The sequence below is a fragment of the Notolabrus celidotus genome, chromosome 15 (genome assembly GCF_009762535.1).
Source record: "Notolabrus celidotus isolate fNotCel1 chromosome 15, fNotCel1.pri, whole genome shotgun sequence".
Classification (NCBI taxonomy): domain Eukaryota; kingdom Metazoa; phylum Chordata; class Actinopteri; order Labriformes; family Labridae; genus Notolabrus; species Notolabrus celidotus.
This window is the reverse complement of record NC_048286.1, coordinates 3,237,917-3,263,177: the sequence shown is the minus strand read 5'-3', so window position 1 is coordinate 3,263,177 and position 25,261 is coordinate 3,237,917. Positions and strand designations below refer to the sequence as shown.

Below are 25,261 nucleotides of genomic sequence, written 5' to 3'. Positions count from 1 at the left end.
GGGAGAACGGGGTTGGTTGTCACACTCGTTATATCTCGCCACCAGAGGGCACTGTCTCTCAAAATGGGGTATAGACATTTAGGATCAGAGCTCACCTACATAGTCTTCTCTGGAGTAAGACAGCTAAACTTGAGGTGTGAGGACTTTTTTTGTGTTTTTCATGTCAAATTGTAAATATTCAGCTCCTCAGTGTTTTTCTTCTAGGCTTTTAAACGATGGGTTTATAACAAAACAAGTGTTACCCTTACAAAGTGTGAGGGGAAAGCTAGAGTTTAGATTTGTATTAGCTAGCTAAGTAGTTGTTAGATGGTTGTTAGCCTTGATGCTGGCAAAAAATTCCAGTTGGGGTTGGTCGTCACATTCTCTTTGGGGTTAGTTGTCACATGTAACAACCAACCCCTATGTTGGCAAAATCATGCATGGTGAAATGAGTTGGAGTGTGCAGACCCTACATTTACCATCACTGTAACTCAGACAGTGACTGCATGTAGCCTAGTTGAGTAGGCCATTATTGTTAGGCCTATTTGTTGTGTTCTTTATGTTGTTATATAGGCTGGCCTAAAGATGTGTTTCCTGTTCATGGTCCTTGCTCGTTTTATGTTAAAATGCATTAAGTTATGTAGGCCTATCACTTGTCAGTGCAATTAAACTTTCAAATTTAGTTCTGCCTTCTTGCCTTTTTAAAAAAAATGTATCCCATTGAAACACCATTGTGACAACCAACCCCATAGTGTGTGACAACAACCAACCCCATAGTGTGTGACAACCAACCCCATAGTGTGTGACAACCAACCCCATAGTGTGTGACAACCATCCCAGTGATGGGGTTGGTTGTCACAATGTGTCAGAGTGTCTTTGATAGTTAATTGCCTCTTTGTTACAATGAGTTGGAAAATGAGAGGGACACACATTTCAAGCCGACACCTTAAGCTTCACTTTAATGTAGGAATGACTATTGAAAGATGTTTTGATGATGAGCAATCATCAAAACAGTAATAAGTGTGACAACCAACCCCTTTCTTCCCTACTGGAAACCACATAGACACAATTTGCATCTGTTTGTTTTGCAGTTTTATTCTAAATTAGTTATTTGATGTCATAAAGAGAGGATGTGACGTCATGATTGACAGCTCTGTTGACCAGTGAGGCTCCTGCAGTGGATTAGCAGAGTAGAGGAGAAACAGAGAGAGAAAACGTAACTAACACTAACACATGAATCATTTAACTTGACATAACTGAGTTTCTTGATCAAGTATCCGCTCTGCTGTGAACTGGACTCACCTGAGGGATCTTGAAGATTTTATCGGTAACTTAAACACGTGTTTTGGTTCGGGTAAGGAGTGTCACGTCAGACCTGCAGCTGCACCACTTTTACACATGCATTAGCTCAACTACTGAGGTAGTATGGCTCTGCATATCGGAGCAGAAGAAAAGGAACACAGCTTCCCTTAACATCTTCTCACCCATCAACCCCATTATTGTTCTTGAATTATCCAGAATTCTGAGATGTCTTTTTTACCTGCCATAAACATTTTTTTCAGTGGCCTTAATCTTCTTCCATATCATCATCAATGTTATCAAAGGAACACATTTTGCACAAGCATTGGCTCAATTACTAAGGTGGTATTTTGGCTTTACTTCTCAAAGCGCCCTCTTAGCTCCATTTTGGTCCCCTCCAATCAGCTTCTGGACTCTCCAGTCTGCCTGATGATAGCTTCACAAACATGGCACTGATATAAAATTACATTTAATCCAGTTTCTCTTTCTCTTGCTTTTCTAGCCACCAGTTTAAGAAATTTAAAAACAGGAGATTTTTAAAATCCCATTGTGCATAGTGAAGCGAGGCATGATTCACAGTCTCGACTTTTAATCCCTCTGAGATTACTCTTCCAGCAGAGGACCATCTCTGGATTCTTCCCCTGATGAAGTCTTTGTCACGTGTTCATCTGGCATGCACAGAGATCAGCCGGTTAAGGCGGTAACTCCGACAACATCAAAGGGTTTTTGTTTTCTTTTATTTCAATTAGATCTAAATTGTATTCGACAGAGATCCTCAGGTTTACAGGAGGAGTCACTTGGGTCTTTTGATCAAGTTGGACCGTCCTTGTGCCTAAAAAGGACATATTTAGTGTATTGAATAACTTTGAACAAAAAGGACACTTGTTGGTCTCAGCAGATGTGTGTCTAACATGAGTCTGGTCCTGCTGGAGGTTTCTGCCTGTTAAAGGAAGTTTGTCCTTGCCACTGTAACTTGCTAAATGCTGCAAAGTGCTCTGCTCATGGTGGATTAAGATGAGATCAGACTGAGTCCTGTCTTTAAGATGGGACTGGATCTTATCCAGTCTTGATGTTGGGTCTTTGTTAATCATAGAACACAGAGTACGGTCTAAACCTGCTCTGTTTGGAAATAAGAGAGTCTGGAAAATGTTTGTTGTGATTTGGCGCTTTGTTAATAAAGATTGATTATCAGCTTTGTTCCTTCTTGTGCAGAAATCTGTCTTTGCTGAGTCAGCAGCTTTTAAATTTGAGTGTTTGATGGGACATGTTTCATCAGAAGCTTCAACACATTTGGTATTACCTCTTTTACCTTCTTAGTCAAAAGATACGTTATAATTAGGTAGTGATATTCCAAAAATTGAATTTCCTGGGAGGGGATTAAAAAGTAATTATTCTCTTTATTCTAATTAAACTATATCTGAATGTATGAAGGGCTGGTTGAACTCGCTCTTAAGTTCTTCTTTGAGGAAAGAGATCAGAAACACAACGAGAAATGCCTCCACTGAAGGATTCCTCTCCTGATTTATCCCTCTCCATCCATCCACTCCCTCATTACTCTCCCCTCCACCCTTTAATGATGTTTAATTAGTCCGTATCGGGTTCCATCTCCTCATCTGAAATATTTCATTTCAGCTCCAACGCTCATGGAGGAAAAAAATAAAAACAGGGGACTACAAAATGCCTGGAGGGCCATACAATCAGTTTGTGCACCAAACCATCATTACAAATAATCAGAAATTCACAGTGGCAGTAGCGGTATCTCGCAAAAAATCATCAGGATAATCATTTTCAGCCATTTTCATCATCATGTTCTGGATATTTGAAGCCTGGTTTCCTCTTTTCTAATTTACGGAGACGTCGGCGTGCATACAAAGAGACAAGTCAAAGGGACGGATTTGATTGTGATGTGACCGGCGGCGTGGAAAGAGCCTGTTATTCTGATCAAAAGTGAAAAAATTCCTCGCTGACATTTGCAGTCTCACACACGCTCTCTCCTCGATCCATTTGACTCCTCCGTCTCCAACTTATCAATCTCTCCTTTCTTTCTGTCTGCAAACTTCGCCGTCCATCTCCCTCCACCTGCTGTATCATTTCACTCTATTATACACCTCTCCTGCTTTTCATCTCTGTCTAGTTTTCTCTCTCTTTAACCTTTCCACTTCTTCATCATCCCCTCCTTTCGTACCTTTCTCTTCCGCGTGGTGAGGACCTGGAAGGGCTGGATCTGCTTCTTCTCGCGATCCCAGGCCACGGCCTCGGCATCCAGGACGCAGGACACCACCGAGTCCTCCTTCACCTTTTGAAGGGAAGCGGTGAAGACAGAGGAAGAGGAGAATTAAAAACAAGTGATTGAATCAGTAAGGAGACCACAGGTGCATTTGGACCAAGAGTTCCGGGTTCTTTTAGTCCCCAGAACTACTTTACCCTGAACTAAAAGGATCCTGTGCCCCCATTGTTGTCTGTGTTTTGACCGCGGGCTGAAGTCCCGGGTAGATTGTGCAAATCAGGCCAGTGTCACAGATGACACCATAGAAGCAGACGGACAGGCAGGTATCATTATGAGCAACACAACAGTTAGCCTGTTAGCATAAAGAGACTCAGCTGGCTCTGTTTTAGATGGTGCTATATTTCATCACAGATGGATTCACTGAATCAACACGTGAGAGGAGATAAGCGCGAGTAGCAAAGACGTTTCAACACGCCTTTAAAATCCTTTTGAACTCAAAAAGCCGTGGCAGAGATCGACCGGTGTTTTGGTTTAAACAGCGACCCTGTTAACTGGAGACTTTCAGTCGGATGCATCCCTCATAAACGTCTTTAGACGATCATTAAATATCTGATGAGGATATTTTGAAATCTTACTAAAAACTAAACTAGTTTGCATTCCCAGGAACTCCCTCTGTGTTTCAACAGCTGTGTAAACTCCACAAACACTGACACGTTCAGCTGAAGGTCTCCAGTTTACACGGTCACTTTTAAAACCGTAACACCGGGAGGGATGCACGTAGTTCAGGGGTAAAGTCCCTCGTTCTAAGGTAAAGTTCCTGCGGTTGAAAAACGCCTTAGAAGAGCTTTTTAATCTACAGACGTCAACATCCGCTCTCACAGGACTGTGTGGAAGCTTCATTCTGAAAACGTCAAACTTGGATATTTAACCTCTGCAGGAGACTCGCTGTGGAGCTTTTTAAAAAAGGCAATCAGATTGAAGACGTGCTCTGGCTGCTTCGGGACCTGACGATGCCCTCCATTTGTTGCAAAAGGTTTTGGAAGTCAACACATTAACATATCCTTCCACAGTACATTTATTACTCCTCTCTGCTGCCGCCGTGTCTTCTCCTCAACCGGTGACCAAAGTGTTAAACACGCCCCCTCGTTTGGTCCAATGCCCACGCTGTGCCAAAAGCCAACCGCCTCACAAGAGACTTCTTTGCAGTTTGCAGTGTTTTGTTCGTTCCATTTTTGCATGAAGTAAAAGGCTCTGGCAGCTGATAAATAGAAGAAGAGAGACACTGATAGGGTTTAGGCCGGGGATAAAGCATCTATGAGCAGATTATATTGACTATGGCTGCTGCTTTTCAAGATCACAGCGAGCGTCTGCTAATTATCTGAGTCACCGGAGCCTTTGCGTGCAGCTTAGGGATGTTAATCTCTCGCGTCTTGGTCGATTCGGGGCCACCGAGACGCTTTAAATTCACGACTTGGACCAGAATGAGAGCGGATCAGGGAGCGATATCTGAGAGGTGATCAGAGGAAGAGACGCATTAGAGGCATCAGGATGTTTGGAGAGACACGAACGCACCAAACAAACAGCTCAACTAATAAAGGCGGTTAAACTGAGCCGCACATTAGGTAACAATTAATTCATTTGTATTAATATTAATGTGTTCATATTTTAAGGCGTAATTAGAAGCACTAAGGACCTGTGGTAGCTTTGGGAAAATGAGTTTCCCTCATCATTATGCAAAATAATGCAGCAAGGTGCTGAAAATCTAATCAGACCATCTCCTTTGTGCAGAGACCTTGTGTTGGTGTGGAGCTTCAATCCAGCCTTGTTGGTTCATTGTGCTCCAGAAAACATAATGTCAGGGAGGAAGGATGCAGATTCACAAGGTTCCTACACACTTTATCAAATAGATGACTTTTTTAAGACCTAATAGAGGGAAATTAATACTCTTGCATGGCTGAACAAAACAGGAATTGACACAGGTGTGGTTTATTTAACTATCAATCTAAAGTTCAAAACCAAGGATAAAGGAAAAAAATATTTATACTTATAATGAAAATGTTCCACATTACGAACAGCCACATATGTTTTTAATGTTGGTGTTTTCTATCCTAGAAAAATATATATTACTTTTCAATTTTCAAAGTTCCAGATCTATGCCAACAGAAATAATCTCACTGTGGAGCTCTGACTGATGAAGGGCTGAACATTCATTTCAGGAAAGGTGTAAAACAGAGAAATAGGGATGTTAACAATTATCAAGTTTTGATTATTTGATTGTTAAGAAGTTTTTTTGTTTTGATTTTCTATCACGTGAATCAAACATCATGTGGTCTCATATTACATTCAGCTATCAGGGAGGGGTTTTAAGTTTAAAGCATGTTTCAGAGTCAGCTGACTGCAGGTGCTGTGAACATGTCTCCATGAGCGCTTTTTTTCCTCTGCCGCTACAGATTCTGACCCGGTTGCGTTCCTGTCTGACACCTGACCACGTTCACATGCTTATTTTTCTCAATAAGAACAAGTAGACAGAAAACTGGACACTGTGAGTCTGAAATATGTTTCTGTTCAGTTCTCTTGTTGAAGTCTGAGCCTTCACTTTATATGACTGTATGTCCACAGAGATTATGAGCCTGCTCCACATGTTGATATTCAGCGTGTTTAACATTTTGTATTTTCTCAATACGATCCGTACCTATTTAATACCGTCAGTTATATACTTGACAGCACATTATCCTTTCAATCACACATCAATAACATCACCCGGACTGCCTACTTCCATCTTCGTAACATCAATCGTCTCCGCCCCTCCCTCACCCCCCACACTGCCGCCATCCTTGTCCACAGCCTTGTCACTTCCCGTCTGGACTACTGCAACTCTCTCCTCTTCGGCCTCCCTCACAAATCCCTCCATAAACTCCAACTGGTCCAGAATTCAGCTGCCCGTATCATTGCCCGAACCCCCTCCATCCACCACATCATTCCTGTCCTCCAACAGCTCCACTGGCTCCCTGTTCAGTTCCGCATTCAGTTCAAAGTCCTTCTGTTGACATTCAAGACCATCCACAACCTCGCCCCCCCATATCTGTCCGACCTCCTCCATGTTCCCACTCCCTCCCGCTCCCTCAGATCCTCTTCCTCCATACACCTGTCTGTCCCCTCCGCCCGTCTCACCACTATGGGGAGCCGAGCATTCAGCCGCTCTGCTCCCCGTCTCTGGAACTCATGACCACCTTAACTCAGAAACACAGATTCTTTCCCCCATTTCAAATCACAACTCAAAACACATCTGTTCAAAACCGCTTACTCCGTCTGACTCCAATTGCTCTGTCATTTTGTTATTGTTTCTATTTTTTTCTTACCCCTTGTTAGTTTATATTGTTTTCATTTTGACTCTGATTTTGATTCCTTTAATGTGAATTCGTGTATATATATATTTCTATCTGTGCGGTGTCCTTGAGTGCCGAGAAAGGCGCCTTTAAATAAAATGTATTATTATTATTATTATTATACATTGTGTCGCTAAGGAAAATTTGATTTAGGGAAAAAAAACGCATTTGGCATGTTTTTGACATGGAAAATGTTTAGGTTTTTTTTTTTTAAATGATCAATCGGTAATTCATCGTTAACATTTCCAAAGACCGATCATGGAGAATACTTTAAATTTACATTTCTACAGAGAAAAGAACCCCTCCACTTCTCATTGGGGGGGACACAGCAAAGTAGATGTCTGCAAGACAAAGAACATAAATAATTGGAGTGACAGTGGCAACAGCTACAACTACTACTGGTCTCATCACTATCACCGCTCCCTCTCCCTTATTCTCCTCTATCCCTCTTTCCAGACCCAACTGGGTCTCAGCAGATGGCTGTCTAACATGAGTCTGGTTCTGCTCGAGGTTTCTGCCTGTTAAAGAAAGTTTGTCCTCTCCGCTGTAACTAGCTAAATACTGTGAGGTGCAATGCTCATGGTGGATTAAATTGGGGTCAGACTGAGTCTTATCCTGTCTTGGTGTTGGGTCTCTGTTCATAATTTGACATAGAGTGGTCTAGACCTGCTCTGTTTGTAAAAGAGTCTTGAGATAACATTTGTTGTGATTTGGTGCTTTCTAATGATTGATTGATTGATTGATTGATTGATTGATTGATTGATTGATTGATTGATTGATTGATTGATTGATTGATTGATTGATTGATTGATTGATTGATTGATTGAAACACGCCTGATTGCATGCCACTAGCTACGGAGCAACATGCCGGTATAGAGAACGACAGCTGCTGGCCATGAGGATGCTAATGCTAATATAGCAGACTGTCCTGTGTTTGGTTTTTGTGTTCACCTTTTGAACCACATGTCGCTGGAGAGTTACTGTAGGGTGCCAAGAGCAGATGCTTTCGTCTGTAATGTGTCTGGCGGTGCGCATGTGAGTTCTACATCAATGTCCCATTTATTAGTTTCTCATTATGTATCCACAGTTAAGCAAACTCAGAAGGCTCAATAACACTCACACGTTAGCCTTCAGCTGCAGATTGTGTTCAGTGACAGCGGACGTAAATGATTGGATGAGATGATCGGCTCAAATGCCAATCACTGATCAATTAAAAAACGTCCAGATTGGCTCTGATCTGATAGTTGGGATTGGGATCGAGACATCCCTACTGATGACATAATGTCTGGGAGAAAAGATGCAAAGTCTCTCCAAAACTGTCTGCAGAAATCAGTTTCCTTTACCGAAATGACAGGTTCTTTTTTCGGTCGATTAGGCGTCATGAATTAAGACTTACACACAACACAAATACAATAAAAATGTTTGAAGCTCGTATCAAAGAAATGAAAGGATGGCATGATTTAAAGGAGGTGTGTCTTCCTCATGACGTGCAAACGAGGCACCAAATTCTCACTGTTAATTCTTTTTCCCACCCAAAGAAAGAAAGGTGAGAGACGACGTAGGAAAAGAGAGAGAGGAGCAAAATAAAGATCACAAGTTTAGAAGTGAGGAGAGGATGAGCAGCAAGAGAGAGAATTAACAGTGAAAGAAAAAGATTTAAAAAGACGTGTTGAAGCAGAGTGCGAAAGACAAATGGTGAGAGGGGAGTCGGGGATACAGAAAAATGTGAGGGAAGGAGAGCGGACAGGCAACGAGGAGAAGAAGAGAGAGAGAGAGAGAATAGGAGTGGTGCAAGGTAAAACGGCAGACAGGCTGAATCAAAGAAACGCAGAGAAAACATGAGGAGGAGGAGTGAGAGACAAGAATGAACAAGACAAGGGTGAGAAGAGAGGTGAGGGCCGAACAGGTATCATCAAGAAGTAATGAAGAGGGGAGGGATGATCAGACGGAGAGACGTGGGGACGCGACAGGTGGACGGAGAGAGGTGAGAGTCAGAGAGAAATGAAAGAGGGCAGGAGTTTTGTAGAGTGCTGAGACACGATGAGAGGTAGAGAGAGAGGGAGGAGAGGCGGGCGGGCGGGCGAAGTTAACTTTCGGGTTGGCTGAGATGACCTGACGCCGGGGAGGTCGGGGCGGGAGGATTCTCACACTGAGCTGCAGCGTGAGCATCCAAAGCCATTCAAGCCCCACTGCCGGAGAGTTATTGGTTTTCCACAAAACAGCACAGAGGTAAAAAGAAGCTTTTTACTCTAACTCACTGGAGGTGTGTCGGTTTAAAGAAACTGCAGAGTGAGCATCTCTACAATCTTACTGTGGCTGTTCCCTTCCTTACAAACCCTCCCTCGCTGCACAGCACAGCACAATGAGGTTCTGAGTGCCCGGCAGCGGTTTTCCAGGCGCGGCGTCGGTGAGGTGAAACCAGACGGTGTAGCACTCCAAACATGTGACTCAGACAGATGCATCAAACAAACGTCTTGTGCAGCAAATGTGACAAAACAGTGAGCCTACACGGATCATAAAAAATCTGTGAAGTGCACTCACTCTGCTGCTTTAATGATATGAAGTGTGATAATAAAAACTCATTAAAGACAGCACACAGTCACTGTTACTCCGTTTCTATGGCAAACCTGAGAGCTGTTAAATGCATATCTTCTTTACCTTCAATACTTTTCTGATTCATGTAGATTCTTCAGGATGTGTTTATGGTCCTGTCACAACCTTGACAATTTAGCCAGCATTTTCCTGATGTATCAAAATGCCTCTAAAATGCTGACATATGCTGAATTATCCATGTTTATTTCAATGTCAGGCGTATACATAGTATATTCATAACTTATGCCCAACTATAGTCCACTTATGCAAAGTGTGCGTTAATGACGATGTATACGTGTTGAAATGAGATGCTCTTCATTGGTGATTCAAAAAGGTGTGTGTTATTAAAAACTCTGCAGTCTCTCTTTGTAAGAACATGATGAGCCGTGGAGAGTGTCAGAGCAGTGAAACCAGCAGGAACACAGCCTCTGCTCTTTACAACTAGTTACACTTATTGACTGCAGTGCTTTCAAAAATGTCACATTTTCAACTTCATTGAATTCAACAACAGCAGCTTTATCTAGGGGTGAGCCCGACTAAGGATTTGCTTAGTCGAATCTAATTCATCAGAATTAGTCGATGAATAGTGGAATGTTTGTTGTTTTTCCTTATTGACCCAAAGTCTGCATGATGGTGACCACATGACAATATTACACATAACCATTTACAATTAAGAGACTCATAGCTTAAAGTAAAAGGGACAACAGAATATTATAAGTATAAAACTTAGATTTTTTAAATCTATCTTGCAAAAACAACGAGGTGATGAAGGAGAGAAAACTCAAATAAGGTCACCATCAGTTAAACATGGAACAACGCTCCACTATAGAGAAAGGAATCAGGAGATATTTAAACAGTGTTCACACAGAGGAGAGCAGCACTGAGGAGGGTTTGTCCAACTTAAGGCTAAACATTTGTATAATGTTCAAAATCAAACCTGAACCAGCTAAAGGGTTTTTAAATCTCTTAACAGAACCTTTTAAAACAGTCTTTCATCAAGTCTTTGTCCGCTTGAGTCTTTTCAAACTGTACGTGAGGAAAACCATCGTGTGTACGGGCAGAAGTGCGCTCCTGTCTTTGTTGACTGTAAATCCTGTCTTTGAGAATATCCTCTCTGATGGTGTGGAGGTGGATGGGATGCTGTGAATTGTTTTTGAGGCTTCAGACAGCTTTAGGTATTCCTCCTCGTTCTTTTGGCCCCGTACAGTTTTTGTGTGGTCCAGTGCTCCTCATCTTCATCACTAGTTTTTAGGATCATCTGAAGTTTTATTTCTTGACATTTTGAGCTGCCATGAACGTAGAAAGATTTAAAGACCAGCTGAGGTACGTCTAATCCACAGGTCCTGCTAAATGGGAGAGTCCACCTTTAATTACCAGGGGAGATTTAATTACCACTTTAAGGAGATTTAACACTTCAAGAGCTGTTCTCAGAATTACATTAAATAAGTTTACATTTATATCAAAATAGGATATATGAGACACTATTTTTACGGGAAACAGGAAAATAATGTAAAATAATGTAAAATTAGACATTGAGCACCCCCATGGTTTGAATGGAATGATCCACGTTTCATATGCAAATATTCGACTATGAGATTGGCAGTCGACTAAGGCTCGTTAGAACGAATCGTCCAATATTCGACTATTTGGGGTCACCCCTAGCTTTATCGTTGAACACCAGCAGACTCCGACATAGTGGCTTCAGCTTCTGTTTCAGAGGCTCTGCTGTTTGACACTGACCCCTCTTTTCGACCAATGGGAACCGGGTTGTATTTCTGGGCTGGTGCTCGAGTTGGTTTGGAGCTGGTTGAACTCCCGAACAAGCACGGCACCCGTTTGTTTTTCCGCCTGCTTGAGCCCGTGGAAGAGGCACGTCATGACGTCAGATTTAAGTGACCGCTTTTCCCAGCAGCGCTAGCGCGAACTTTCCCCTTACAACAACGATGATGGTGGACAACGGCAGCATGTCTCGTCAGCTGACCACTGCTTTGCCTTGGAATCCATTACTCTCTTTTATTTTTTTGCTGCAGGACAATGGAGGAAACACGTCTGGTTTGTGTTTTTGATCACGGCAACCCCGCCCCTCACCCCTGACATAAGCGGTTTGCAGTTCTAGACCAGCAAAGAGTTGGAGCCGCTCTGGAACTGGTTTTCCCAGCCGTGAGCTGGCTCTCAATTGAGCGGCGGCTCCGAACCGGCCCTGAAACTGTCTCGGTGGAAAAGGGGTGTCAGTGAGGGCTCCAAGGATTCTCACACTCACACACACGCAGACACACAGCTCTACATGTGTGTGAAAGTGTGTCAACTATCGTTTAACTTACCTACAACTCATGGCAGGTGTATGCCGGACGTATGATCCAAACACTTCATACTCGGCTTACTACGACGTATACCAGCGTGCTCTTAGCTTATACTAAACTCAACTGTAATGTATGAGACGTACGACAGTGTGATCGCCAGTTTTTTGATACGCCGGCATCTGCTGGCTAAATCATTGAGGTGACAGGGCCATTAGATAGCACACTTAAACCGCTCAGCCAAACTGGCGCCCTAATTCAAAGGTCGCTTCTACATGTGGTTGTTTTCATTCCCGTACCAGAAACGTACGCATCCTCTGCAGGTGGAAAATAATCATACGTGGAGATGTTAAGCATGTGCAGAAAGAGCACAGTTTGTATGAGACAATCTTTGTTTTGATCGGTTTCTGAAAAGGTTTGAACGACCCCTCTGCAACCGCATGACATTTTGTTTACAAGGAGCATCGTAAACGCAGCTAATGAGACGTCTCATTTCAGTGAAGTTTTAGTCAAATGAACACATTTCAAAATGTCATAATCCTCTGCCCTCAGGATGTCAGCTCAGAGAAGCTTCAAACAAAAAGTACTTTTAAAGATCAGTTAAATATGTCTTCTATTTATGCAAAGCAGGTGTGTTTAAATCTCCGGTCAAAGCTTCCCTGAGCGATGGAGTCATGAGTTGTTGTCTTTGTTTTGAGGATCAGACCGTCTCTTGCTGAAGAGGGATGCTGAGTGAATAATGCGTCTAATTCCTTTAAAAAGCTGGAGTGATAGAGTGCGAGGACTTGTTAGTGAAACTCTCTGACTCTCCTCATTTATCAGATTCAATAACTCGCCCTGATTAGTGCGCACCAGATGGGAGTTTCTTTTATTATCGGCTTTTCAATAAGACCGCTGTTCTGGACTCAAAGTGAGAGTGAACCAGATTGGAAGGAGCGGAGACTCCATTTCAGTTCCTTACTTAAGCTGAAAAACACACTCAGCAGGCGCAGAGGTAGTGAGCGTGCTCAGATAACCCCAGGCCAGCAGCCGAAGCTTCAGGTAGCAGTGATCTCTTTCTCTCTCCCCACACTAGCACAAATCTCCCTAATTTGGCGAGCCAACCCACAGCTGCTGCTCCAATCTAACCCACGGGTGTTTTTAACATCACTTACAGGATGAAGCTTCTTGACAAGCCGGTTAGGAAAGTCCGTTTCTAAAAGAGACACCTCTCAAAATGCAGAGAAGAAATGTAGCGCTCATATAAAGGAAGGTGAGAAAAGTTAAGGACAAGCAAAGGAACCAATACACTTTGAAGACGGGCATCAAACGGAGACGGAGAAAGGTAGAAAGGAGGTGTGGGCGTTTGGAAACCACACAGATCAGAGACAGGTTTTAGAGAAGGAGGCTAAATGAAAGAGAGTGAGAGAGATAAATGTGTGCAGTTGTGATCCGCGCCGCTGTAAAAGCCCTCATTTGGCAATCACAGCTCACAGCGCCTCTCTCCCAGGAGCCGAGCTGCAGCTCTTCGTGTGTTCAAGAGTTTGTACCTTGGGGACGCGAGCGATGATATCGGGGTATTTGGTGGTGTTGTCTTCCTGGTTGCGGCTGAATATTCGCACCTCGCCATTCTCCAGGATGTGGATCTGTGGGGAAAATGAAAACAAACACAACAGCAGTAAATAAAACATCACACAGAGAGAGAGACCAGAGCTCAGATCTGATGATTCCGAGAGATGGGTGTGTGATTACTGCAGAGAAAAGAGCAGCCGGCTGACAATGGGACAAATGAAGTGAAGCTTTAACCATTCATGGTCTCGTGATTGTAGGTTACCAGCTTATTAGGGATTAAACAATCAATCCAGCTGACACGTCCTTCATAGAGACAGGCACAATCCCTGTTTGAGAGTCACTGTGGACTCTTTCAGTGCTCCCGGCCTCCTGCTGGGTGCCTCGCTCTCAGAGCTGGTGCAGACTTATGATACCAGGCTAAGATTGCACTTGGCCACACTTGTTTATTTTTTACAAAGCAGTTCCTTTTCTCAAATTCTGAATCTCACAGAGACACGACCGTTGTCATCACACTGAACGCTAATGCTTTCTTCCTCTTGCATCATTAAAAGGTGCTTTTCAACCGCAGGAACTTTCCCCAGGAACTAGGGACCTTTTAAGGAACTGTTAATGTTTTGACAGCAGGAACCAGAGTCTTAATTGAGTTCCTGGGTAGTTAATCTCCCACCCCCCCATACCCCAAAAAATCCCCTGGTTTAGTTAAGAATTTTCCAAAAGGTCCAGGAACTTTGGGGGCAGGGCCTGCATCGCTGAATGTTTCCGTTTTTGTTTCACCTGTGTTCATTAAAAGGAACATTCCCAAGGAACTAGGGACCTTTTGAGGAACTCTGTGCGTTTTGACAGCAGGAACCAGGGTCTAAATTTAGTTCCTGGGTAGTTAATCTCCCCCCAAAAGTCCCCTGGTTTAGGGGAGTACTTCCCAAAGGTCCAAGAACTTTGGGTGCAGGGCCTGCAATGCTGAACGTGTCCTGCAGTGATTTAATTTTTCCTTCCGTCTACATTGACATCACAAACCTGTGATTTACTTGGTTTAATAACTCCTGAACATTGGTCATCTCTGAGCCTGATAGTGTGAATGAGTCTCTGTCAGCTCCCGGTGTTACAGTCTGAAGAGTGACCCTGTAAACAGGAGACCTTCAGCTGAACGTGTCAGTGTTTGTAGAGTTTACACAGCTGTTGAAACACAGAAGGAGTCCTCAGGAATGCATTCTAGTTTAGTTTTTGTTCAAGTGTCAAAATATCCTCATCAGATATTTAATCATCATCTAAAGACGTTTGTGAGGGATCCATCCGGCTGAAAGTCTTCAGTTAACAGGGTCGCTTTTTAAACTAGAACACCAGTCGCTCTCCGCCATGGCTTTTAAAATCTGTCTTCTTGCTTTAAGTCGAGCGTTTCAGGCTTTTTTTCATCCTCTTAGTCTCTAGAGCTCGTCTCAGTCCGAGTGTTGACTCAATGAAACCATTTTCAAAAAAGCACGATCAAAAACAAGAGGAATCTCCACCATGCTAACTAGCTAGCTAACTGTAGTGTCACAGCTAAAAGGTGCTTTTCAGTCGCAGGAACTTTCCCCAGGATCTATGGACCTTTTGAGGAACTCTGTATTTTGAGAGGGTCTAAATTTACTTCTGGGGTACTTCATCTCTCCCTGAAAAGTTCCTGATACTGAATGATCATCTAATGACGTTTGTGAGGGGTGCATCCGGCTGAAAGTCTCCAGTTGCAACAGGGTTGCTCTTTACACTGGAACACCAGTCAATCTACGCCATGGCTTTTAAAATCTTCTTGCTGTAAGTCGAGCGTTTCAGGGGTGTTATAACAGCTTTGCTAGTCACACTTGTCGCCTTCGTGGTGTTGATTCAATGATCAAAAACAACACAAGAGGAATCTCCTTCATGCTAACAGGCTAACTGCGGTGTTGCACATGAGGATGGTGGCCTGTCTGTCTCCTTCTATGGCATCATCTTTGTTGTATGGCCTCAATGTCTTTTTTTTTTTTAAGTTATATTTTTGGCCTTTTTGCCTTTATTTGATACGATAGCTGAAGAGAGACAGGAAATGTGAGGAGCAGAGAACGGGGGAAGACATGCAGGAAATGGTCAACCGACAGGGAATCGAACCGGCGACCCCTGCGACGAGGACTGTAGCCTCTGTATGTGGGGCGCTTAGACCGCTAGGCCACCAGCGCCCCGTGCAGTTACTTTTAATGCTTCTCCATACGACACTGGCCTGATTTGCACAATCTTCGCGAGGCATCAGGCTTCGACAGACAACAATGGGCCACAGAAACCATTTAGTTCCTCGAAAGTAGTTCCTGGTACTTCTGAGGCAAAAGCACCCATAGTTAGACAGTTCTTATGATCCACCTAACATGCTTAGACTGTGGAAACGCAAGCAAGATTAGGGTTTACTGTACCTATTAATGCTAAATGCTTTAAAACAGTACAATCTGCGCTACTTTTGTATTAAATGCTAACAAAAAGTATTATAGCTGAATAAAAAAAAGACAGATCAAGAGTCACAATTTCACCCAAAAGCTGCATATGAAGAAGAAGAGAGTAGTGGTGGTAAAGTTGCATATGGTGCATTAACACCAAACTGTTAGGTATAGAAGTACTGAACATTTTGACAACCTTATTAGTAACCCTACTCTCAAGAGACTGAACAGTTGCTTTGCTGTGTTTAAGGTTGTTGTGCACAATGCCTTGTGGTTTTATTGGTCACAGAAAATGTTGCTGAAGATGTCAAACCAGGCGAAAAATAAAGCCACAGAGAAACTCTCTCTCTTTCTCTCTCAGTGAGGGTTTTTGAAGTCTGCCTCTTGAATAAATGTGTCAACTGTCCTATTTTCCTGGTCTTAAGTTGTGAATACCAACAGTTTGTTTGCAATCTATCTGGAGAGTGCTGTCATTCAGTTCATCCACAGAGGCTGCTCCCTTTAAATTCCTCTGCATGTCTGTCTCTGAAGGAGGATGTGTCCCATCTCTTCTCCTTGGACTCACAACACTTTTATGAAACATGGTTTTTAAGTTTTCCATATCCTAACTCAGGGTTTGGGCTCCAGAGTGTCAACTTGGAAAGTTTGATATTATTCAATACTTCCCAGTCACTGGACATTTGGAGCTTTGTCTTGCTAATCATGTGAACAACAAGAAACGAGTTACCACAGTCTGAGGTGTTATTTCCTTCTTGGATGTTGTTCTCTACAGATCTTTTTCCAGGACTTTTACAAAATATTTGTAGTGAAAATTCTGCTGGTCTGAAAGGAACGCTTCGTGCCCATACACCGTTTAGTGGTACTTTGAGACCCAGCTACAGAAGTTACACATTTCATGTCCTGATACGGATCACATTACATGAACAGTGCAGCACAGCCAGTGTTTGATCTGCTCACAGTTTAAGTGCCTTAGTTTTGTCCTCGTCCCATTTGTTACCAAACTCTTCCAACAATACCCGACACACATGAAACCAGCACTCCAAACCAGAGTCAAACAACAAACCATAGACCTCTGCATGCGAAAGAAGCTAGTCTCTAAGTGAACTTAAGAAACTAACTAACTAAAACCTGGAGTGAGCAGCTTGCACTGACTCATATTTTCACATTTGAAACATATTTCTCACATTATATGAAGTTTGGGTCGCTACAGTTGCCTGCACGTCATCGAGCCTGCAGGTGCGACAGTGGAGTGAGACTTGAGGGTGTCTGCAGAGTTTAACTCAGTCTTAATATATCACTTCTAGGTATGATCCTTCACATTTGGCCCTTTCAGATGATGATGGCACCTTTTTTGGGGAACTATTAAATTCATTTGCAGGACAGCACAGAGACCAGATAACTTTAAGACTTTAACACTTTGATTGATTTTAATGTTGTTTAATCATTTGATGTATTTTTGTTTGTTTGTATTTTATTATTTGTCTACTCAGTGTTATTTATATTTTTAGTGCCTTTATTTTATCTTTACCATGTGTATTTATTTTAACTACTTATATTCTTATTGTTATTTTGATGCCTTAACTTATTATTATTATTATTATTATTATTGTTATTATTATAATTGTTGTTATTATTGTTATTATTATTATTGTTGTTATTATTGTTGTTGTTATTAATATTATTATTATATATTTTTTTTTTAACAAAGATCTGTTGACTTGAATTTTTAGACATTATATGCAAAATATCATCTTAAACTATTCTGGCAAGTGATGTATTTCTTTTAAAAGGGAAACAAAATATTTATTAAAATTGATTTTTATGGGAGTAAAAATAAACAATATAAAAAATGTACACTAAGGCAGGTGTATAATGAAGATCATACATGTGCATATGCATACATGTTGCAAAATTTGCAAAATAATTACATTCATGTGTATTTCATAAGGCACACAATTTTCAGACATACTGTTTATGTTGAATGAATTATAAACAAAAATAAGCAGATAAGTGAATAAATTAGGTAATGAAAAAAAGAACTAAAAATAGTAAGTAATATTTCTAATAATAATAATAATAATAATAATAATGATAAAACATAATTTGAATAAATAAAAAATAAATAGCAATAATAATAGTAATACATAATTATAATAAATACAGATGAATAACAGCAAGTAATAATAACAATAACGATTATAATAAAATAGAAAAACAAATGAGAATTACTATTTATAATAATAACAATAATAATACATACAATACAAATAATAATAAAAACAAATAATAAAAACAAATAATAATAAGTAATATAAATAATAATAAAAAAATCTAAATAGAAAACTAAGTTTCCATTTTAGTTTTTTATTATACAGCATGCTTTTTGTTCTTGTTTTCAGTGGCTGTAAAGCTCTTTGAGTTACATTTGATTTGTATATGTGTTCCAGGCTTTCCAGGACATGTGGGTGTCATGCTCATCGTGTGCTATCTTTAGAGGCCTTCTGCACCATCGATTATGAACTAACTTTGCACGATGTGTTGCTTAATCTTATTTTTTGTGCATCTTTTACATTTCAGTTAGGACAGCAGATTCCTGTGGTGTGTTTCACTCTGATAAATCAGAGTTTGTCTGTTAAATAATCTCACAAAACAGAAAGAAAACACACAATCACTCACCTGACCGACGAGTGGAGGCACAAAACCCCACAGACAGACACGCAGTTATTTGATTCATCGTTTGCTGCACATGCAGAGACACACTTTCTTGGCTATTCACAAAATTGAACACATACACACAAACATGCACACACATACACACACAGTGTGGATGTTTATCTGAATAGTGTATCAAGAGTCCCCCTGCTGGCTGCTGAAGGTAAAGTCCACTGCAGTGACACCAGAGAGAAAGAGAGAGAGGGAGGGAAAAGGAGGACGTCATGGTTCTCTCTCTCCGCTCATCTCGCTTCTTCTCAATTCAACTCAGTTCAAAGCCACTTTATTGGCATGACTGTCCAAAATTAACAATACAGCTGGAGGGGTTTACATTACACTCTCTCTCTCTCTCTCAACCTCTCTCCCTCTCTCCCAGCCTCTCTCTCTCTCTCACTAAATTTCCATAGCCCCTCTGCTGTCTCCTGTTGTGTGTCTTCAAGTTCTTCTCCCTCTCCCTTTCATGTCTCTCTCCACACCTCTCTCTTTTTTCTCCCCCTCCTCTTTTCTTCTCTCCGGTCCACAATGGCAGAAGTAGCTTTCACTGCTCGCAGGCCCAGGGCAGAAGCAGCACCACTGTTTATCTTAAAAGAATAGGCACAGGCGTACACACAGTATACCCAAACAGCCATGCATGTGTGCATGCAGCAGGAGGCACACGATGGCAATACCTCACGCTGAAAGAACACAGCCGAAAGGTATCTGCAAACCAAACTCAGCTGGCATATGTTTGCTGCCAAATGCAAGAAAAACAAACAGTTGCCACTCAAATGCACGAACGCACACGCACACACACACACACACACACACACACACACACACACACCTGTGCACGCTCCCCGTCGTATTTGTACTCGCAGGTGAACGCCGCCTCGTCAAACTTCTTCATCACCTCGCCGACACCCTTCGTGGGGTGAGCCAACATGGGTCTCAGCGGGACTCCTGGGGGAAGAGAAGGTGTCGAAATCAAAGAAAAATAAAGTCATGCATCTTTTATGAATATTTAACAGACGAGTCACTAATTGTGAGCTCGCTTCAGAGAACTTCTGGAGGAAGAAGGGCAGAGCTGTCGCTCACCGGCCTCGGGTTATCAGAGCGAGGCAACTCTTGGATCAGAGTGAGGAGGACAAAAAAAAACACACACCCAGTAGCTGTAAAATGATTTCAATGACACATTCCCACATGACGCATCATCAGCATAACACCCACAACTGCTTTCTGTGACAAAACCAGAGTCAAAATGAGTTTGTTTGTACTCTCATTTGGCCGTGATATGAAAGTCCTCTGACTAACAATCCCCTTGGGCTTTGCTGCTAAGTTAAGCTTAAACAGAAGCAGAGGAGTGTTATAATGAAATATAGCAAACAAATTGCTTTAATTGCAGCTTACAGAGCATGGAGCCAGACATGGGAGGACAGGCTCTCTCCGTCCAAACTGGCTCCAGAAAAGCAGAGCAGCTCTTTTTACATGTAGGAACAGAACATCCCTCTGTGCAAACTAAAACAATTGTTCAGCTGCCAAAGAGCTGCGAGATTTGTCTAACTGACCAACAAGGGCCAATTTACTTTCCCAATTTAGTAGCGTTCAGATGGTGGCTGGTATTAATTTCCTACCTTGGTGCCAAGGCTCCTTATCACAAATAGCTTGACAACAGTGTAATTGGGAGCTAATCCTTAGTTTAGCCGTATCTTTTATCTCCTGTGATAAATGACTCAACTAAAATAACTGACTCACCTCCACCGAGCGGATCAATAAACACACACCAGTCACTGTTTGGGAACTTAGAGCCCTTCTGCGCCCTGATTGGCTGCTTACCTGGAGTGAGCTTGCAGCGATTGGGCAGCTCGTCTATGCCCTCTTTCAGAAGAACGGGGATAATGACGTCGTAATTGGGCATCTCGCTGGACCGAGGAAAGCGGGGAGATGAGGCGGCGTGTTCGGGAGGAAAAACAACAAAAAGAATCAATACGGTCCAAAATGAAAGTGAGAACAATGAGTGAGGGAGAATGAGGGACGGGGCTTAAAGGGGGGCGGGTGGCGGGGGGTGGTGGTGTGTGTGTGTGTTTGTGTGTGTGAGAAGAGAGAGAGGAGGGCGGGGTGGGATTCAGTTACCAGTAAGTCTGTTTGAGAATGAGACTCTTCTCTTCGATCCAGGCCCGCTTGCTCTCGGTGCTCATCCCTTTCCCAGCGTCGATCACAGCAGGGGGGAAATCTGTAAAGGAGGAAGTTAAAAAAATCATTCAGATGACACAACAGTTCAAATATTCACGACTCACTGCAGTGGGATTACCTCTGTACAAGCACACGGGTCATACTATCATGTTGTATTTTATTCAGGTATGTGAACCTGGGTGTTTATGGATGCATGTAGATCTATTGGTGTTGCATTATACTACAAATATGTAGGGATGTAAGGACACACTCAACCCACGATTTGATTCGAATCACGATCTTTGGTTCATGATACGATTCACTCACGATTCTCTAACGATTTTCAAGAAGACTGGATTGAACTCAAAATGTAAATAACTATTATTTTATTTCAATTCTCAGATATGGACAGTTCAATATATATTTGTTCTCTTATATTTCTTTGTAAACAAAGTAATTATTTTTCATTTTGAAGGTGTGTTGGAACTCTATTTTTCAGCACCTTAAAAAAAAACTAAAATCCCCGTGCAAAAATAACTTGTTGGAAAATTTCAGAACAATTATAGAGAAATGGAAAGTGAACGATTCCCAAATGAAAGTATTAAATATTAAAACAAATAAGGTCAATCTCTTTAAATTAGGGATGTAAATTTAAAGTATTTTCTGTGATTAATGTTAACGATCAATTATCGTTTAATCATTAAAAAAACCTGAATGTTCTCCATGTCAAAAATAATGACAAATGTGTTTTTTTCCCTAAATCAAATGTTCCTTCCCGACACAGTGTATATTACTGACTAGGGGTGACCCCAAATAGTCGAATATTCAACGATTCGTTCTAACGAGCCTTAGTCGACTGCCAATCTCATAGTTGAATATTTGCATATGAAACGTGGATCATTCCATTCAAACCATGGGGGTGCTCAATGTCTAATTTTACATTATTTTTCTGTTTCCCGTAAAAACAGTGTCTCATATATCCTATTTTGATATAAATATAGACTTATTTAATGTCATTCTGAGAACAGCTCTTGAAGTGTTAAATCTCCTTAAAGTGGTAATTAAATCTCCCCTGGTAATTAAAGGTGGACTCTCCCATTTAGCGGGACCTGTGGAGCAGACGTACCTCAGCTGGCCTTTAAATCTTTCTACGTTCATGGCAGCTCAAAATGTCAGGAAAAAAAACTTCAGTTGATTCTAAAAACTAGTGATGAAGATGAGGAGCAGCTTCATGAAGAGGGCTGTGAGATCAAGGATTACCTGACCACACAAAAACTGTACAGGGCCAAAAGAACCAGGAGGGATACCCAAAGCTGTCCGAAGCCTCACAAACAATCCACAGCATCCCATCCACCTCCACACCATCAGAGAGGATATTCTCAAAGACAGGATTTACAGTCAACAAAGCAAGGAGCGCACTTCTGCCCGTACACACGATGGTTTTCCTCACGTACAATTTGAAAAGACTCAAGCGGACAAAGACGTGATGAAAGACTGTTTTAAAAAGGTTCTGTTAAGAGATTTAAAAACCCTTTATCTGGTTCAGGTTTGATTTTGAACATTATACAAATGATTAGCCTTAAGTTGGACAAACTACCCTCCACAGTGCTGCTCTCCTCTGTGTGAACACTTTTTAAATATCTCCTGATTCCTTATTCTATAGTGGAGCGTTGTTCCATGTTTAATGGATGGCGGCCTTATTTGAGTTTTCTCTCCTTCATCACCTCGTTGTTTTGGCAATATAAATTTAAAAAATCTAAGTTTATACTTCTAATATTCTGTTGTCCCTTTTACTTTAAGCTATGAGTCTCTTAATTGTAAAGGGTTATGTGTAATATTGTCATGTGGTCACCATCATGCAGACTTTGGGTCAGTAAGGAAAAACAACAAACATTCCACTATTAGTCGACTATGGGCAAAATCTGATGAATCAGATTCAACTAAGCAAATCCTTAGTCGGGCTCACCCCTATTACTGACGGTATTAAACAGCTACGGATCATATTGAGGTGTTCAAAATGTTAACACTCTGAATATCAACGTGAGGAGCAGGCTTATAAATAATGTCTGTGGACGCATGGTCATAGAGTGAAGACTCAGACTACAACATGTGGATTTACTGCAGCAGGACAACTGAACAGAATCAGATTTTAGACTCACAGTGTGCAGTTTTCTCCTTCTTAATGAGAATAATAAGCCTTTAAACACGGTCAGGTGTCAGCCGGGAGCGCAACCGGGTCAGAATCAGTTAAAAAAGCACTCGTGGAGACCTGTCACTCAGCTGCAGCCCCCAGCTGAGCGTCTCTGCTGTGCGCAACACCTTCAGTCAGCTGATTCTGAAACATGCTTTAAACTTAAAACACCTCCACTCAGTGAGGGACGAGAGAGCAGCAAGAGACTTCATGATGTTGAACAAGTGGAGTATAATGCAGATAGAACCTTCTACTGTTTATAATAATATCAGATACAAATTTTGTACATTTTACATTAAGGTAAAAATAAATAAATAGATAAATAGATAAATACATAAATAAATAAATAAATAAATAAATAAATAAATAAATAAATAAATAAATAAATAAATAAATACATAAATTAAAAAACAAATAAGGCTAGGGAAAGAAGTTGGAGATAAAATAAAGGCTTAAAATATTTTTAAAAACTGAGTATATAAATGATAAGAAATAAATATTCAAATAAATAAAATAATAAAACATTGAAATCAATATAAAACATTAAAGTAAAATAAATAAATAAATACAATAATAATAAAAAATGTTGAACCCTATATAGAAGTCAGAATGAATAGATCAGCTTTTAGTTTACTTTTAAGATAATAATTAAGAGCCTTATCAGGCTTTGGGCTTGTGTGTAACCGTCTCCAGCAACTATCTGTTTTGTTGTATACTTGTGATGAACGGTGAAATTCCATCAAGCCTTGTGATATCGTGTCCCAGAGCTTTAAAGCTACAATATGTAACTTTAGGAGTGACTGTATTTATAGATTAAGAACCGATACTATCATGTTGATGGACTGATGACGAGCTACATGTGACACAGCAGCTTCTCGTAAACCGTAAACATTGAAACATTCAGCTTCAGTCCCACTGAGGAGCAGAAAATCTACTCCACGAGCGGCACTTTGTTTCTCAGATGAGCATTAATAATTTCTCTCTCTCCCTGAATTCATCAACCTGAATAATTCATTGCAATGACCCAGAGAATTTGCTCTTAGTTGACCCGCCTGATTAAATAATAGTTAAATAAATAAATAAATAATAATGTAGAGAAAAACATTACCATACGTGGGCACAGATTAATGCAGCCCTCCCTCCTCTGCTCTAATTGAGACTTATCAAAGCATACCTCCAAGTCATGAGTAAGTCAGGAATACTAATAAAGCCAGGGAGGGATTGATTTCATTAGGTGTAGGCTGTGTTAATGACAGCGGGTCTGATAAGTGCTGAAAGCAGCTGGTGAGAGACATACAGTTAAAACATCCTCCAGACAGAGACGGCTTCTTCTCCGCCGACGGCATGTTAGAGAGAGGAAGTGTTGATTTCCTCACGTTGTAGTCTTTTTAATTTGTTTTAACTCTCACTGTTCCAGATTCCATCGATAAGTACTCCCATGACAGGATGGAATATGTTAGCTGTGTTTTAATAAGCGCTCTATATATAAAACTAATTCCTACCTGCTGTAACACTCCACTCTTCGCACCCTAGAGTGTGACCTCCCAGCTGGGTTTTTATTTAAATTTCATGAAGGGTGCTTCTGTCATGTCACAGAGCCTTAGGGAAAAGTGTGCACACTTATAGTTGAGGAACTAAACAAACTAAACTATGATAACAGGCATTAGTGGATGTTGGTGCAGCCTCGTCAGGTGGCTGTCGAGTGGTGTTAGCGCATCACCTTACGTCTGCTTTGACAAGATTTCAGTCAGCGTCGTCTTTTCCCGACGACAGATCAAATCCAATGTGCTCAAAACAAACACAAGGAAGTGCATCACATGAAAAGTCAATCCAAAGACACAAACTGTCTACAACGCTCTACATGCTTGATTCGTGAGAGTTAAAAATCTGATCTTCAGTGAATCATTTGTGCCACGACGGCCAATCTGTGTTCAAACCTTCCAGTGACGTATGATGTGAGAACCTACTGGCAGACGTTCATTCATCTGGACGATGGAGGAATAATTGATATTGTGTGCGGCTAGCTCAAAATATACGACAACACATTAGTTTTTTTAATCGGAGGAATAAAAAGGAGCTCACTTGGAAGGTAAGTTCAGGGTTCCCACTCTTTTCCAGAGATCATTTTCAGTGATGATCAAGCTGGTATGTCAGTCTAAATTGAGTTCCTACTTTAGTTCCTTAATAGTCTAATATGTTCCTCTCAGTGGAAGTCTACATTGAAAGATGTGCAGTCTACGGCTATCCATGAAATCATCTCTTACATTCGTACATGCTTAAAAATTACGGCAAATTAATTATAGAACAATGCAAGTTACAATGATGGCCAACTCTCATCTCAGCTTTCTCTTTTCTCAAAAAATATAAAATTAGCTAAGAGCCAGCAATGGACTCGGGAAGCTTCCAGGACATTTTACTTTTTCTCCCATTTTCCAGTACTGGAA

General features: G+C 41.3%; 1 protein-coding gene across 1 annotated transcript in view; it reads right to left on the bottom strand.

Moving 5' to 3' along the window:
- The window catches only part of lig1 (ligase I, DNA, ATP-dependent), a 95,330-nt gene that overhangs the window by 31,792 nt on the left and 38,277 nt on the right, over positions 1-25,261 (bottom strand). The window contains 5 exon segments of the mRNA XM_034702970.1: positions 3,464-3,574; positions 13,310-13,405; positions 19,302-19,417; positions 20,291-20,376; positions 20,588-20,687. Coding sequence (XP_034558861.1) covers positions 3,464-3,574; positions 13,310-13,405; positions 19,302-19,417; positions 20,291-20,376; positions 20,588-20,687 — 509 coding nt within the window.